At 38.8% G+C, this 18,668-nt stretch overlaps 1 protein-coding gene and 1 long non-coding RNA gene across 2 annotated transcripts in view; both read right to left on the bottom strand.

Moving 5' to 3' along the window:
* Positions 1-18,668, bottom strand: part of FARSB (phenylalanyl-tRNA synthetase subunit beta) — a 37,117-nt gene that overhangs the window by 1,875 nt on the left and 16,574 nt on the right. The window contains exon 16 of the mRNA XM_039557025.1: positions 13,363-13,515. Within this exon, the coding sequence (XP_039412959.1) occupies positions 13,363-13,515 (153 nt within the window). The remainder of the gene's footprint in view (positions 1-13,362; positions 13,516-18,668) is intronic.
* LOC109145465 lies at positions 1,071-13,356 on the bottom strand. Its single transcript, XR_002046848.3, has 2 exons — positions 3,312-13,356; positions 1,071-3,218 (listed from the first exon to the last, which is right to left on the bottom strand). It is a non-coding gene; the product is annotated as an uncharacterized LOC109145465 (long non-coding RNA).

Genomic DNA, 18,668 nt, shown 5'->3' with positions numbered 1-18,668 from the left:
CCAAGCTGCACTATTCAAAACAAGATGAAACAAATTTAGAAAAGAGTCAAATGTCACACATACAGATCACTCTGCAGACTGTGGGTGAAAACATAACCTAAAAATAAAGTTGCCTTTTACTTAGTGGTAAAGGCTTTCCTATTTGTAAATAAAGCTGGTATTGTACCAGCGATGTGAATAGCACACAGAGGCTTTTTTTTAGACACTTGACTGTAAGCTTGAACTGGCACAAGAGCAAGAACCAAGCAGAAGTTCATAATGTTGGCATGGTACCCCACTATAAATCTATAGGAAAAAAGAGCTTTGACAATAGCATCAGTTAAAAGCTGTGAGTCTGACTTGTTTGTTCTTCTGAGCTTCCTTCTGTGTAGTCTTGGGAAAGTTATTTTATCTTCTTGCACATCTAGACCCAGCTATGTCATGAGACTTTACTGTTTTTAAATTTGTTGTAGATATCTGATAGGGTCTAAAATAATACTGTACTCAGTCAATCTAACAAGGGCATTTTCCCAGATCTGTGCCACTTCCCATTGTGTGAAACAATGCTGTTTTCACACACAACAAATGCTCTGCTATCCAGGCATCACCTCTTGTCGGTCTCCCAGTCCCAATGAGTTCCGAATACGCTGCTCCAGGCTATGGCTTAGACACTGAGCAGCATATTCAATCTCATGCAGCAACTGATGCTGGACAATTATGTTACTTTTTTTTGCACTTCCTTGCAGCAAAGAGGGAAATATATAATTAATATCAAGGGGGAACATTTAGGTCCCCAAAGTTCAGGAAATGGGACCTTCAAACCACATCTCAATTTCTAGTTAAGCTGACCCTGAAATGTTGGCTGCTTCACCAGTGTGCCCCATGTTTTGCAGACATGGCAGTTACAAGGCATAATTCTGTGGCTGGAAAAGATCAGACAATAAGCAAATAAAAATGAAATAACCTGTTAAGAACTTTAGAGCCCCCATCTGTCCTGCCAACACATGGCTCTTGCACCAAAGAAACAAGAGCTGAGAAACAGGTTTACAGAGAGTTTATGAACTCTGGTTAATAATGGAACTATTATTATGGTAATTGGCTGCACTACAGAATGCTTCAAAGTATATTCCTGCCTGCCAAAAGGGCCTCTAGACTGCATCCCACAAGGGGGAATCTAAAGCCTTCCTCATCTTAGTGACTCTTCCTTTGACCACACAGGTGGTAAAGGAAGGAGTTTAGCTCAGACATTGGACTGAGTGGTGTTGGTCCATGTGCCTCTGCCAGGGCACCAGAATTTGGAGCAAACGTAAATGCCAGTTAAAAAAATTCAGACATTGACATGGAAGCACATAAAGAAGGAAAAAAATCTCAGAAGAAACATGAAAAACCTGAGCAGAAAGGGGGGAAAGAGAAACAAGCATTTGCAGCTGGGGGAGAGCTTTGACTGAGGGACCAACCACAAGCACAAAAGGAGACCTGAGCTGGAGGAACCTGCTGTGCTGGGGCAAGACACAGGCTTGCATGAGGACTGGGCAACCCACGGAGCAGGGCACCAAACCAGGGGGGTCATCAAAGTAACAAGGAAACAAAGGTAAGGACTCTTTTCATCCTAATTTGTGTGTTTCTTGTATTACCAAGTAAATACAAACTGTGATTAGGATTTCTAGCAAAGCTTGTGTTACAGACTGGGCAGTGTTATGTGACTTCAACTCTTGAACTAAAAGCTTCAGAGTGAGGGTCAAGGCTGTATGAAAGATGTACTGAAGCTACTTGCACGCACAGAGAATCAGCAAAAAGTGCACGCACTGTTACCCTGTCTGTATAAATCACACCAGAAACTGAAGCCCAGTGCTCTTAAGCTTCAGTAAAGCCTTGATGCCAAAAGGAGCCTTTCCAGAATCATTGGCAGCTGTGACCTGCAGCTTTTGAGGAGTTCACCATAGTTTGTCCTGCCTGTCTATGCAGTATCATCAATGTTAGCATGGCTGTGGAGGGCATGGTCTTCCTGAAGAAACTCTCTCTAGTCAGGTAGGCACAAAAGCACACCTGGAGGCCCCACTCTGAGCAGGTGTGTTGGGAAGGGACTGTGTTTGCTGCTGGTGCAATTATCCTGAAAGGCTGCTGCTGTAGGTCCAACTGGTTGGTTGTACCATCAACTACACTGAGAGTCAAAATTTATTTAAAAACTGTAGTTTACTGTACCGTCTGCTTTAAGAATAACATATTTATCACTCTTGACATAGTAAATCCTTTCTGCTCTGCACACAAACAGTACTTCATAAACTTCACCTTGAAATCTAGTCAGAGATTGCATTGTCCTTGCTGACAGAGATGCAGACAATGCCAGAGGAAGCCTGAAGGTCTAGCAGTGGAAATCCATCTCTTAGTATGTCAGGTGTGTAAGTGGTGGTTAGGACAAGGGGTGGGGTGAAATCCAATATGCCTTCCTAAAGAAGGGATGCCAAAGCCAGCCCTGTCTTACGCTGACACACTACACGCAAGGGAAAGACAAAAGCTACTTCTCATGGCTGCAAGTAAGAATTTCTAATGCTCAGTGATGTAGAAATAATACCTTTAATTAAGGCTTCTGTAGCATGTCCTCAAAATCCATAACTGCCTTTTTGTATTCAGGCAACAGGGCCACTTTGATTGCTTTGGGGTAATTCTTTGGCCAATAATCCAATAGAGCATGTAGTCTTTAGCACATTTTCTGGCTAATTGACCCTCAAAGAGCTCTGAGTTCCCTGCACTCTTTGTTGTCAAACACCTTGCACAGTTTCTTTCTCTACCTCACTCACCCTTCCTTTCAAAAAGAAATAGATTAAAGTTGTATTATAGGCCTGCAGTTGCACTAAGCCTTCAAATCCACTTGTTTGTTCCCGTAATTTGAAGGAACACTGGAAGCTGAAGCTTAAGAAGGTAACAGAGCAGAGCTTATCTGGCCTCAGTGGTCTTTCATCTTAATTCTCCTCCCTTTAGTGACTCCAGCTGCCCTTTCACTACCTCATCCTGACTCACCTGGGGAAGCATTTTGCCTGTGCTACACTGGATGGAATTCAGTTCTGTGAGGTTAGAAGTTGGGTTTAAGATGAGGTTCTTCACACTTTTGACTGATTCCTTCTTTTGGCAGATAATGCAGATCAAATGCAGAGTCAGGGGGCACTATCAGACCAGGCAGTGTGTTAAAAGGCAGCCACCTCTTTCTGCCCACACATACAGCACAGTAAGGCTCCCAGAACCTCATGCAAACCAACACTATCAGACCAGGCAGTGTGTTAAAAGGCAGCCACCTCTTTCTGCCCACACATACAGCACAGTAAGGCTCCCAGAACCTCATGCAAACCAACAGCAACCTCAAAATCATATCTTGTGGAATGATTTACCTTCAGCTAATTCTTACAATCACAGACATCTTAAATCTTGCACGATTTTTGGAACATAGTGAGAGACCAATTGCTCTCCTAAGCTGCACATTATCGGCAGTTCTTCTCCCTTATATTCTCAAGACCAGAAAAACCATACTTTGGGATCAGTGGGATATTTATTAATTTCAGTCTCTTGATTTGTAAATCCTGACTAAAGCTGTGTCAGAACAACTGCCATTCCCCAGATCACACCTAACAGTAGTGACACATCAGGAACTTCAAATTAGTACAATTAAATTTAAGGCATGTGCCTTAATTACCCTTCTTAAGAAAATAATTAGCACTTGACAAAAATCACAGAAGCAGTATCTGTGTTATGTGAATGAATGTGTTCTTGTCTAAAGGGCATCTTTCATTCTGATCTCCTCCTCTGTTTTTCCAAAAGCCTCCTCATATAGGGCACAGCAGAAGAGGGTGAAGTAACAATCAATTATTTACTTGGACTGCTACACTAGATATCCAAAAATAGAGTTGAATATTAGAATTCACTGGATATCCAAAAATAGAGTTGAATATTAGAATCCTTGTGCAGACAATAAGGCTGGGAACATGGAGAATCACCCACAAATTTGCAGTGGTCAGTCAGTTAATCATCTTCTCCTCTTACACCTAAGTCAATGGCTGAGTTTTCATTAGTTTGTATTTTGTGAGGAAAACTTACTCTTCTATCTTATAAGAACCCTCATACACTACTCTATAAGCTGGATCTCTTTTTCATTCTTGCTGTGCAGTGTCCCAGGAGCTTTGACAGAGGGTGTTTGGTGTTGCTGAATGTCAGAAAGTGGTTCAAGAATGCAGTAGGTTTGAGGCATCTCTTTATTCACCTGTGCTATCCTCAGGATTACAGCAGCCTCAGACACTTAAAATTATCTGGCTAAAATCACTGTGCTCCTGCCTTTCCTAATGGAAGGTAATATTTGGGTGGATGCTGAGGCTAAGGAATGCAGACATTTTGGGTCACTGATCTGGATAACAGCATGTCTCTAACTCAGTGCTGAGTTTATCTTATTAAATACTGTGTGCAGAAAAAATTAAGTAGGAAGCCCAGAAAGAAATCTATCAAATTCCATGTATTTCTCTAGAAATCAGTATTTGTGTATAAAGCTCAAAAAATTTGCCTTTGTGGGGCAGTTGTGAGAAACAGCAACTTTCCACTGGAGCTCAGTTGCATTGCAGAGTTACCATTATACAGCTAATCCTTGCTGTTAGGCTGGTTTATCTGATATATCCAGATTTATCTGAAATGTTACACTTTGTCTAAAAGTCACAAACCTAAGCTGATATTATGTCACAGCTATTTTGTCTATAAAATGAAGGAATTCCTAATCCCAAATAAAGCTTTTTTTTTTTTTTTTTGGAAGATGTCTGGCTATTTCACTTGAGTTAGAGAACACTAAGCTTTGAATATTAAAAAACTTACTTTATTTGTGTTCCATGAATGTTTTTATCACTCTTTGGATATCTAAAAGAATGAATCATTCTTGCAAACAACAGAATCTGTCAGAAACTAGCAAACAATAAACCATATGCTTTCTGGCAGGGGGTATAACATACTCTGTGTGCACAGCAAGGCAGCAGGTTTTAGCTTTTTAGGCTCTGCTTTCATACAGGCACTGGAGAATAACAAGAACCAGCACTAGGCCAGTCTGCAAGTCTGCTTTAGTGTGTCACGTTTGGTTTGCATGTTGTTTAATCACTCCATGTCCTAGACCAAGCTGCGCTCCCCTCCCAGTGACTTGACTGAGGTAACCAAGAGCCACCTGACACTCTGCTTTCACAGCTCCCCCATTTCATGCCTTTCAGAAAATGACTTGACAAACTGGCATGGAATACTACAACATGAAACAATGAATCTCAGCAGTCACTGGAACTGTTAATCACTTAGTTTTAGCAACTAAGACTTATGTTGCAAATCTGTTCCTGGTGGCTGAAGCACACAGTGGCTCCAGCAGGAACAGAAATGCCTGAGCTGAGTGCAAGCTCAGCACTTCTTTGTGTATCTGCTCTTTTCTAACATATGCACCACAAGCAAAGACGAAGTCAGTTCCTCCACCATGGGCAACAGAAATCTTTGTAGCCTGCATTCACATTGATCTAAATGTTTGAGCCAGTATCTTGTAAATTCATGTTTAAAATGTTATTGCAGAAATAAAAAGAAAAAAAATTAAGATTAAATTTGAAGCAGTACCCCTCTGCCTCCATATCACAGTTGAAAAATCACACCAGACTGGAGAACTGCTAAACTATGAAGTATAACATTGACATGCTCACATTTGGTGGCACTAATATCAGTATGGTAGTGAAAATGAATGCAGATGCATGCTCAGTTTGCCTCCAGCCACAGCAGGCTATGCAGGTGAAAACAGAATTGAAGGATGGAGCTGTGGGGATGGGCAAATGCAGCATTTCTCCAGAGAAGCCAGACCTGCCCATGCCCCTCAATGCTTAGATCCCTGCCCCTGCTCCCTGAGAAAGGAGTTGTGCTATTGCTGCCATTTCTGCTACTGCCTTGGATGAATCACTTCTTTTATAAAGAAGGCTTTGCAATATGGAAATATAGTTGATGATTAGGAAATAATTTTCTATTTAAAAATGTAAAAAGTTGGAAACTACCTAAATCTATAATTTTACAATGCAAAGCTGTGCCAGACATTTAAAATTCTTGATGCAAGGAAGACTTTTATCTGTTAAGGCTTGTTATGTGATTAAAAAGATAGTTGCCTTTGGGGGGCAAAAAAAAAAGGAATTAAACTCTGAAGAGGCCTCTCCAGTAAAGGAACAGCAGAAGAGCAAAGAGTTGTCAGGGAGAAGACATTGATACCTTGAGCTGGAGGAATTCAAATGCCAGTGATTTAGATGGTTCTGGGAATTGGCAATAACTGATAGAAAATGAAAACCCTTAACTGTCAGGAGAAATGCTGCTACTCCGTGGAGCATCCCTAACCTGTCAGAATAAAATGCAATGGGAAGAAAAATACTGTAATCTTTAATAGTTAATACTTGCAAAAAGAGGCACTAGAAGAGAGCTTGACACTAGAAGAGAGCTTGTGTCTCTTTTCAAATTGACATGACACCTTTCCTCACAGTGTTTTTGTAGTTGCCATACATTTTTTCCCCCCTCCCACTACAGGACACATACTTCTAAATGAGTCAATTCAAAGGAGTTTCTCTTCTAAAATAATCTTCTGGATTTGAGAAACTAATACTTTCTTTGTTCTCTAATTGAATTTTTTTTAGTTCATATGTGGGGAAAAAAAGTGTGTCAAACATAATTTGGTGATGAAAGTTTAAAAGACAAAGAAATCTAAGCCTGTCAAACCTTTTATTATCCCATGCTATGCTAAAATAATGCACTTTAACTCACACACCTTTCTGGGGATAAGGGTGTCAAGAAAGAACATTCAAGAAGTTTTAGAGAAGAGCTGAAATGACCACAGGAATGGAAAAAGCCTGTCTCAAACTCACATCTGAGAGCCTCTTTTTCATACTAAAAATCAACAATATAACACAAAGCTAAGGAAATGAGATCTACTTCTAAAATTAAACTATGGGTTTTCCCGCAAACTGTGTGCTGCTTGACCTACCTGCATCACTTCCAACAGCAAGGCACCTCTGAGATGTCCAGTGCCAGAGCATACTGGCAAATTTTGATAAACCAGGTTTCTCTGGAAACACTCCAAACACTGTAGACTCCCACCTTGGCTACAAGCAACTCCCCTGTTTCATATCTTTCCTGGGTACCACCTTGGGTATTAATGCAGTCAAAATCAAATTCGAGGCATTAATACCAGAGTGGTAAGACACTTGATAGAACAGAAATAAGCTTGGCATAAATTTATAGGGATTTAGTTCCTATAAATCTGAAGACCTGCATTACATAAAGGAAATATAGACCAGAGATAATAGACAATTAAAGGAAAATTAAGTGAGCAGCCACACCCACTTTATTAGATAATTTTGAGTTGTTAGAACTGTAGTTCTTCATGTAACTAAGCTCCCTTGATGCTACAGAAAAATCTGTTCATGAGGAAAGGATGAGAAATTAATTAGATCACAAAGTAGTGGCCAACATTGGAAAAGCAACAAGAACTAATGACATCCAAGTTTGTAAGATGATTTACAATTATGCCATCTTAATGATTGGTGCTGGAACTTCTGAAATTCCTTGCAGAATTAGGGTAATACATTTAAAAGTACTAAAATTGGTCAGGTTAAAAAAAAAAAAGCAGCTGTCCTTACCTCAGTATTAATTCATGAAGCTTACTGGGAGATAGGGAGGGGACTGAACAGAGAAACAGGAGTGGAAGATCTTCAAGAACAATTCATTTGATAAATGAGTACTACCAGTTTCACAATAAAAAAGGGGAACATTTTTGGCTAAAAGCCTACCCGTATTTAGTACTGAAGTGAATGTTGTCAAAAATCAGAAAAGCTCCTTAGAGACAAAAATGAGGAAAATAGCTTGCACTTCAGAAAATGTGATTAATAACAGTGGCTGAAATTCATCAAGGAACTGAAAAAATTGGGGAAGATTAATTACTGACTGCAATAAAGACAGCATTCAAAAAAAAAAAGACTAAAGAATATTGGAAACAAATTGTAGGTAGAGTACTTTCATTTACTAACAAGACTGGCTGAACTTTTATGAGACAGAAGTGTATTAAGTTTTCAATAAATATTTCTTTTCATCTGGGGTAAGGGCGGAGGTATTGTTGAGTAGAGTAAGGTGTTGCCCAGTCCACTGAAAAAAGGAAGAATATGCCTGGTTACGTCTACCAGGATTAGGATGTTTCTGAGACACCAGGAGTCTCAGGCATCAGAATTGTGGTGCAATTCTCAGAGCAAATATGCTGCCTGCTGCTATTAACTTGGAGTAACAATACTGGGAATTCAGCAGTACTAGAAAAATGTACATGTGGTGCCAGTATTCCAAGGTGGATGATCTAAGTTGATCCTCAGTGATAAAAAAACCGGTGGGAAATTGGCAAATGTGAAATAACCAGGAGTGGAATATAGTGAACTACCAGCTGATGTGTTTTTATTGAGAATGGATGTTTTCAAACAAATGTGATTATCTACCAAACATGTAATTTGAAAGACTATAAATATAACGAAGAGGATGCAATAGCACCTATAAAGTATCTATTTTTGAATGCCAGTTAAGTGGACTAAGAATTGTCTGATACCTCCCAGTATATCAGAAATGATATTTGGAGGCCTGGTAAAATTGGCCCATTCCCTTTAGTTATCTATGAGTAAATAGACAATTATTGACATTTGTGACCAGTGCAATGGCTGCCAAGACAAGCAGCTGAAAGGCCAGGATTGCCATTAAGAGCAATCAAGCTACAATTTCTTAAAATAAGCCAGGTATTAATAATGCCAAGCTCAATATGAGCACTAAACATCTGTATATATTTCAGTCTCCCAATTTAAGCTGACCACTGAGATAGATGCTGCAGTTCAGTTCCACACATCTAACTTGGAATTAGTCCCAGATTTCCCTCCTCTTGTCTTGTGAATTGAGGTTCACAGCTAAATCTTCTTTTAAAGTTGTTTATTGTGTAATAATTATTATAAAAGCAAATGTTTATTGATGTTCTTAGTTATGGAGATAATTATTACACCTCTAATTTCACAGCTAAACCTTACTAAATGAGAAGCTATTACTATGATTTACTGTGGAATTAAAATTTTCTACACTTTACCACACCTTTCATTTAATTAAATAAGGGCAGTAAAAAGAAGGGAGTGCAACTTCTGTTTTTTTGGTTTTTGTTTTGAAAGACAACTGTCAGTTACTGAACGAAGCATGAGTTAGTATGCATTTATGTACATATTCATGTTGAACACAGACTGACTTCCCAGCTTTGCTAAGATGATGATTACCTTAAAAGAATAAATGGCATGAACATTTAGTTAAAAAAAATAAAATTCAAGAGTTAGCTGAAATCCCTGAGAATCAGTAATGTAGAAAACAAACTCATGTCACAAGAGGTTGACTCTCTTTAGGGGTTGCTTGTTTTCATGAGAATGCTACTTCAGTTTTGTTGTGAGGACAGTGGGGCAGACAGGGGAGCAGTAGCCATGCACAGATTCCCCATAACATTTTCTGTGAACCTGTCAAGTTGTTTTGTTTTTATAAAATAGGGATATTATTTTCCCTTTTCAAAGAGTTTGTGCTCAGTTAAATTCCATGTGCAAAGTATGGAGACTCTTGAAAGATACTGCAAAACCAGGGGCTTCTTCCTTAAATAAGGGACTCTTAAGTGTTACATTAGGAGTGAAGATAATTACACCTTCCACTTCACACCACTCCTTTGAAGACTGTGATATATAATCCACTGTCAGTATTTCCTAAGCCCTTCTTTATTCTTTTTAGCCTAAGTAAGGCTTTATTATGGACCCAAACCCCATGATTAACATTATCCCTGTGATTGTTTTCCTAATTTCTGGAAGAAAATTGTCATCTCAGATGGTCATCCAAATGCACAAGATCACTAAAATACTGCAGAAAACATACCCATTCCTGATTAAAACTTGAAATTAAGAATACCTTCCAATATAATATTCAGAGTGCCTCTAGTTTTCAGGTCAAGGGAACTGAAACCAATGAAAGTGAACTAAAAATTAAATAATTTTATGACATTACTTGAAAACATATGACCGAATTTGTTGTCCCTACCCGTATTTTTATATTTTTAAAAATTTGGTTTTATTTGTTTACCTCCTAATCACACACATCCATACTGATATTCATATTTTATTAGTGGTATGGAATAGTTAAAGTCTCAAAACATGTATGCATATTTTTTTTTATTATGTAGCACATACAAGTTTGAGGATTGATCATACTCTTTTCCATCTATATTTGATTATGGATGCCTGTGCCATAAAACAAAGAGAAAAATCAGAAGGCTTTTCTAGGCCAGTAAGATTCACTGTCAAAAAGGTGCATTTTAAAGCAATAGAGAGCATTTCAGAATTCTGTCTTTAAAACTTAAATTTTGTATGTTTAGCGGTAATAAGAAAATAAAAAGGTTCCATTAGTAACTTTTAAGAATCTGGAAAGCATTGGGTGTCAAACTTATGTTGAAATCCTCAAATTCAGTCACTCAAAAGCCTCTCTTCCTTAAGGCTGCTCTAAACAGCTCTTCTCCATTTATTACCTAGCTCAGATTACACCAAAGCATAGTGCAAAGGCCAGGGGAACATCACAATTTCACCCATATTTTCTAGCATCTGTACTTTTTTCACAGGTGTTGCTAGAGAGGCAAAACCACTCTGACCTTAAGGTCAAATCACAGGGCACTTAGGTGCTGGCAGAACAGAAGGAGCTCAAATAACCATGATTTGCACATATGGACCAAGCAGGACTATAGCACAGGCATTTCATTTTCCAGAGGGAATTTGGAAAAGTGTCAAATATGTGCCCAATACAACTCTATCTATCCTCTGCTGCTCATTTAAAGCTAGATTTTATTCCCTGTGTTATTTTTCAATAATCAGTGGAACTATTTTAATCAGTTACACAGGGAGTAAAAACAACTGGCCTGGCCTAAACCCCACCTTTACACTGTGTTGCTTACTGGTCTCAAGTTCTGTTTAAGATTATGGACAGAGACAGTACCTCTAAATCTCTCTAAATCAGAGCCCTAGGATAAACCCATTTCTCCCTGTACAAATCTGTAATTTGGCACAGGCAATAAACCAGCTTCGTGCAGATGCATCTAAAAATCTGTGCCATGTGTAAAGTCCTGATTTCAAACCTCTGAAGTAACTGGCATTGTTCTTATGAATTATTTCAGTATCCTGAGGTCTCTAAGATGTTACAGGGTATCTTTGTTTCACTGGGCAGTTATCTTACTCCATCATCTGCTGACATCTCTCTCACACATGCTTAACTGACAAATTGTGAAGCAAGTTAAAAAAAACAAAAAAACCCAAACAAATAAGCAAACCAACCACTAAAAAACCCAAACAAAATTCTCCAAGTTACTCTGACTTCCAACCGTCTCTGCAGTGAAGGTCTCTGGAGTTAAGCTGGTGCAATGACACTGCATTTGCTATAGCACCAGAGTATAAGCCATCTGCATTGATACTAAGGTTAAATTCCAAAGTCAAGCCAACTGCAAGGAATCCATGTGCCATCCCAGGAGAGTTTCCGAATCACTGGTGGAACAGAAAGTAGTAGATGCTTTTCTTTTCTTTTCTCTCTCTTTTTTTTTTTTTTTCTTTTTTTTTTTTTCTATAACCAAAAGCCACGAACTGCTTGTAATATATTGCACATGACAAGGCATAATCCACCCTCTGCACTAAATGTGTTGTGGAGTAATGTTATGGGAATGCAGGGATTTTGAGTGAGCATTGTAAATCTCAAAGCATCAGGAATACTGAGCAGCACTAATATCTAGAAATAACTTCTTGCCTGTGCTAGGATTATTTTGAGGTCTTTTTCCAGTTTCTTGAAATCAGCTGTCATGTTACAGCACAGAATATAAAACACTTGCAAATATTTTTCAGTACTAAAGTAAACTCTTGATATGTCTCTTCAAAAAACAGCTGCAGAAGAGTTTTGAATACGAATAGGACAGTTCAGTTTGACTTCAATGGCAGCTGAGTACCCAGCTCCCAGAGGCTCTTCAAACTCCCCTCTACCACACCCCCCTTACAAATAAGAGGCTTTGCTATTACATGTTCTGTGCTTGATAGAATTAGAACCAGAAGTATAATTGTATTAAACATTCTTCTGGTCGACCTGGGAATCCTATTAACAATATTCTAACAAACCCATTGAGAGTCTGCCTAAGTAATACTGAGCAAAATAGTACTTTCTCAAAAAAAGGAGGGAAAAAAAGCATCAATATGTCTGACACAAGTGTGCACTGAAGTGCCAGGAGACTACTTAGCTCAAGTGCTCTGTTCGGCATCTTGGCAGCACACCACAGAACAGGGAGACACCTGACAAATTTTCATTAAAGTTCTATGAACAGGACAGTTAGGTCAGGCTGCCAGGGACCCTGTGTCAGTGCCACTGTTCCAGGAAGTGCAGAATGGGGTGGCACTTCTTCAAGCTGAGTCAGTTTGAGTCAGTGTCTCGTATCTCTGAACACCACTTCATGACATGTAAGTAGAATCATAGTTGCCACCCCTGCAGCCTTGCTTTTCTAGTCTGTATTTTCTACACTGTTATTTTAGGTAGCAGAATAGATGAGTTGCTGGTGCTGCTCTCTTCCATCAACCTATGTTCTTGCAATGAAGGAATCAGGTCAGCCTGCTTGCTTTCTCTCTTACATGCACAGGCACATACACAGAGGAGATTCTGCACTTAAGGATGTTATTTTTAATTCATGTGCAGCTCACCCTGTATGGAGAAGGAAGAGGGCTGTTATACAACTATCTAAGCAGCAGGATCAGTCTCAAAGATAGCAGGTCTTTGAATGAAAGATATATGAGGCATACATCTTCACATGAATGTGTAAATTAAAGGTACCTGTAAAAAAAAAAGCTATAGATAAAGCTAGAAACTAAAAGATAAGGTGTAAGAAGTTGCCTTTTCCAGGCTCTGTTAGTCGAGGAGAATACAGTCAACATCTGACATATTCATCAGTTCAGTGAATTCCTATGTACCCTTGCCATCAGCAGATTAAATCATTATAAACAGTCCATGAAATTCAGGGTATATGCTGTATTATAAATTCCCTTAAAAAGCTGTGAACTCACAAACTACATTAAGCTACTCAGGACAGCTCACAGAAAGACAGCAATACATTTTACAATCAGTGAACACAGTGCCTTCTCACTATCATTCCATCATGCTGCAGTATGACAGCACATATAATGATATTCATCCTTAGTCTCTACTGCTGAGAACAACCAAAAATTCTCCTCAGGTTGTACGGGAACATTTAAGTTCCAGAACAACTTCTGCTGTACACGGTAGTTCTTTCTTCCTTACCTTCAGCTGCCTTGATGGTGTAGCCATTCTCTTCATTTGGTGGCACCTCCAGGAGCTGCATGACCCTGTCCAGCAAACCATGGATGATCTCAAAGCCCGGGCTTTTGTTGTAATAAATCGCACATAAATGTCTGTAGTTTCTTGCCCCTACATCTGCAGAAGAAGGAAGCAATTATGTTACCTGGGAAACTTTATCACACTTCTAACCTTGCCTTTTGCATCACTTTTCTTCTGTTGCCCTGTGAGGCACTTGTGGCTGAAAGGAGAAATAAGTATGTAAAATGGCTTCTCTGACAGACCTGTCACATAGCCTGAGGAAATAATGGAATTTATTTAACCCACTGGACTTTCAGTCAGAAATGCAAAGAAAGATATAAAGTACCCTATGCCTTGAGCAGGAAAGAGGTTTGTTATATGCAAGTATCTTCTATGCAGTGACAGGTACCAAGCATAAAGCTAAGTGTTAAAGAAATTTAAAATAGACAAGCCAAAATGCAAATCCCCAGTAGGCATGGAGAAGCTTGTGATGCTGGTGGGAAAGCTAAATATTTATAGAACTCGGCTGTAGAACAACTACCAGCACAAAACAACCAGCCCACAACCTGAAATGAGTATAATAACGTTAGCATGGTGATCTGTGAAAAGACCTTAACACAGAGGTTCCCAAATCACAACTGTTGCTTTTTGGGATCATCTTGGACATCCCTGCAACCAAGTGATTATGAAAAATGTGCTACACTGCACAAACTCAAACAGTGACATGAGTATCTCCCACTTTGGACAATTCCTTAAGTCAAAATCCTGCCTTATGCCTTCTGGTATTATTGATTTCAGCAAAGTATGTTCCCCTTCTTTTAAATTTTCAGAATGAGTATGTAGCAGTATGTTGCTATCCTTGTACCTCGAGGCTACCCCATTGCAATGCATACTGCCTAGGACTAGTGTGGCCTGCTTTTGAGGCTTTACTCATTGTGGGTTTCAGCATTTTGATCAAGTCAACAGGAACCAAGCCCAAAGGAAAAAGAAAAGGAATGGGTTTTTCAGGTAGCACAGTTAAGTAGTGAAACTTCTTCACCACTGTATTTTGTGGATGCCAGGAGTTTGCACAGCTCTGAGGAGGCAGATGAAGTCCATAGCTGATAAATCCACTACTTCTTACTACAAAGAACCACATTTATGCTGGGAAGTCCCTGAGCTACTCCTGGCCATAGAGCAGGGGAACCCTCTGGCAACAGCATCCACTTGTACTTGCTCACCTGCTCCTGCCCTGACAAGCACTTTTAGCCATCAGTTAAAAGTTAAACTACAGTCCCAGGGCATTAATGTCTACCACATGAGAAATTAGAGATTAAATGAAATTTACATCTTGTTTATTTTCTCCAGCTAAACAGTAACAGAAAAATCTGTCAGGAACTAAACAGGAAAGCATCTAACAAGTGACCAGAAATACACAGGTTAAAACAGACAGTAAAAGGCAGGAGCAGAGCCTACACACAAAATGAATGCTCAGCCTTTTTGAGACAGAACTCATTCAAAACTTCTAGGGCAGCTACTTGGTACCACAGCTGCAAGTTCTCTCATCAGTCACTGAAAGCTGAACTTACTGTGGCAGTAAGTCTGCATTTGTCACTCAGCACTTTTTCCCTGTCATTAATAATGTGCAGTGTTAAATAATGCCAGAGAATGCAATCCTGAAGTTAAAATGGCAACACAGGAAAGTAAAGGCTACAGAGAAAATATCAATAAATGCAGCATCTGATTTTGGGTCTGAGCACTCTGGCTGCTCTGCCCCTGTGTCACATGTGTCTCTGTTTCCCAGCTCTACTGAGATACCAATCAGTAGTGCACTCATAGATGGTCAATGATTTATTCTCATGTTGTATTGAGCAACAGAATAGAAAGAAAGTATTTTCCCTAAGACAGCACGTTCTTTGGGCTACAGGTTCAGTAAAATGGTTTCCTTTTTTTTATGAGTAATTATGGTAGCAGAGTTTGTGACAACTATCTGAATTTTAATTTCATTATGATTAAGATAGTGCTGCCTTCAGACCAAGCATCAGAAATAAACATACACAACATTTTTTATACCTCATGCTTTCAATTTTAGAAAACTTTGGTAAAGGAAAGGTTGCTTTTTCAAGTGTATTAAAACTTACTCCTTTACAGAGTTATATCACAAGAGAGGAAGTTCATTCACTACAAGTGATAGGAAGAAAAAAAGATCTTGGGAATTGTAGGCACAAGCTGGCAGATGTTAGAAATGCTTCAGTTCTTTATAACTCACTTAAGAGCTCTCATGTCATGCCATGAAACATTTCTATTTTTCAAATGAGCCTGCCAAGTATGTCAACCTAAATTATATATAAATATATTTGTGTGTATATACTTCTGAGACTTCAAAGCACTTCCTGGGGATGCTGCTGGGAAACAATCCAAAGGATGGGCAGCTGCTCAGGAATATGTGAGCCAAAAGAGCACAGAGGAAGATAAAGCAACCTAGTACACTGTTCCTTTCCAGATTAGAGATACTTCAAAAAAATGACCTGGTGATCAGAAAGGGGGACACCTGCTCATGCAAAACTTGTCTTTTAGCCTCCAAACTATTTTCTGCAGATAACCAACACTTCCAGACAGTTGGAAATATGCTTCAAAAGGTGGCAGCAGCTGTGTTCACAAATGATGTAAATTGTGCTAAATGTGTGCTACCATAAGCTTGCCAGATTCTCCAAGATCACTGGTCAGAGGTGATTTTCTAATGGATTAATTCCTTTTATTGTGGTAGGTGAGAGGAAGGGTATTCTCTGTTAGGCCTGGTGGTAAAGGTGTTGACTTAAACTAGTGTTAAGTATCCTACCAGAAGTGATTACCTAGTGTTACAAATTAGCCACACAAGTGCTGTGCAACATTTCCTTTGCCTGAGAAAAACCGTTTTTGCTCAGATTTGGTTCCATTTAGTTATATTACATCTGCCACACATTTTTCTAATTTAATATATCAAACCTTTCTGCCAGATAAGTCTGAAGAGAAGTATGTTCAGTTCACCTTGGTAAGCAAAAGTTCTGTGTAAGAAGGTGCTTTATTAAAACCCAGTGTGTTTTAAAGACCTAGGTTCATTCACACATGGATGACTGCAAGATGCCATTTAAAATAGAGTTAATGTCAGTACTCTTTTGACCCATACTTTTGAAATTATTAATTGGAAATTCTGCATGCCAAAATCATGAAATAATAAAATTAAATTAAGTCAGTCTGATGACATAAGCCTTGTGCAGGAAATCTCATTCCATATGTGAGGACAACCCCATATTTTTCAGTTTGCAGTTGCCTTTCTCTGCCTCCAGCCCCCCCCTTCAAAATGGTTATTAGGCAAGTTTAATTTTGGAAGTCAATTTGGGAAAGACAGTAGTTATTCTAAACATACCATTAAAACCCATTCCAGATACTGTTCACAGTCTGTAAGTGCTCAGTCCATGAGAGGGCTGCCCAAGAGCAGAGAGCACAAAGCTGCTGCCTTAGAAGTCTTTGTCTGTTACAATGATTCCCATCAAAATGACATACACCACAAAATCATTCTGTATAAAACTGTTAAGCAGCCATCCACATAAATGAAAGCTTTCAAGAGCTACACTCGACACACATGGAATAAAAGTAACAATTTAACTCACAAATTTTATAATGCCAGAGTAAATGTGCTCCTTAGTCCAAGATAAACAGCCCCACTCTTGGTTCTGAAGAATGCTGATGCTATTCTGCCATCTGTTCCACGTCTTTTGCATTCTAGCTAACTGCATGCCCAACAAGGAATGAGCTGCACCACTAAACTGTCTGCATTTAATAAAAAAAGAGCCTACATGGTTTGCTAAAACTGCTTGTTTTGCTTGGCAAGGCTCTTTTTTCCTTCAAAAAGGAAAAAAGGTAATCTACAAATTAAATTCATCAACAAAGCAATTTACTTGCCATTTTGTTTATGCCTTGTATAAACCTTTGTTTTGCAGATCCCAGATACTTTAAACACAACCACTAAAATCTGAAACCAGATAATGAAACAACAGAACCATTTCTACCACTGAATTTGAAGTAATGTCAGCTTTTTTACTGAGAGGAAAAACTCCATTGAGAATTGCAACTCTTCCCAAAAGTTGTACCTTGTGCACTCCTTTTCCCTCAACATACCCTAGAGAAAGAAATGAATCAGTAAAATTTAGGCAAATTTTTAACATTTAAAAATCCATTTTTACAGTTTGTTTTACTGTGACATATTTTTCCAGATAAAGGTAATTTAAAATTTTGATCATGTACAGTGAAATCAGTGCAAAGAGGCCCCAAAACACAGGAAGGATTTCACTGAAGCTTTTGGAAAATGAACAAACTGCTTTGGCTGTTTCACGTACAACAATTAAGGCTACAGAACAATTCCAAGGCAGCCACGCTTTCTTAGCATAGCTGGATCAAGTGGAAAGATAAGGCTATTATTTTTACTAATGAGAGAGGAAATTTTATACTGTGGAGCTTTTTATTTACGGATACAGTTTTTTACACAGACTTGCCCCATTCTCTACCCTCTATCTCTGCTATCAATCTCATTCTTTGTACTGGTTATCAGCTTCCCAGAAAATAATTTGGGAGAACAAATACAAACAATCTTGTTTAAAGATGATGGAAAAGGGATTCACGTTGAGACACGCTGACCCCAAAATCTTCCTCCGAATAACTGTTTTCTGGGATAGAATCTGCCTATAAATAAAAGCTGCTCTTCCCAGGCTCGAGACATTCTGCTTTACAGCTGGCACGGCCCTGCACATCACTGAGACTGCAGTGGTCTAAACAGGCTCTGGAACTGTAACAGCAGCATGCCTTTGGTATTTCTGCTTTCCAAGGTTTGTGCTACTTGGAAACACTACCAACAGGTAGTTTCTCTCATAGGTTACTTCCCCAATAAGAATATCAATTACATTCCTGATAAGAATACAAAGGAGCACTAGATTAAGAGCAAGAAAAATAGGCACATCAACAGAAGCACTTTAAATCAGGTTGTTTTTTGGTGCAACATTGTCATGTGTTTATCCTTGCAGATTTTCAGTATCTGTGACAGATTTTAAGGAAAATTTAGATGCCTATTCTTGCACTTTTGAGAGAGTATCTAAAATAAACCATGTTTCCAGCCACTCTAAAATCCAGCCTGTTACACCAAGCTCTTAAATCTTGTGCTGTGCACATTAATAAAAAATCCCAGTGTAGTATGGAATGACTATTATTATGGAAATGTCTATTTTTAAGGAAATACAGATTTACTTACTATTACCATT

This window comes from Corvus cornix, chromosome 9 (genome assembly GCF_000738735.6).
Source record: "Corvus cornix cornix isolate S_Up_H32 chromosome 9, ASM73873v5, whole genome shotgun sequence".
Lineage (NCBI taxonomy): Eukaryota > Metazoa > Chordata > Aves > Passeriformes > Corvidae > Corvus > Corvus cornix.
Note: the sequence above shows the minus strand (reverse complement) of the source record. Positions and strands in the feature narration are given on the sequence as shown.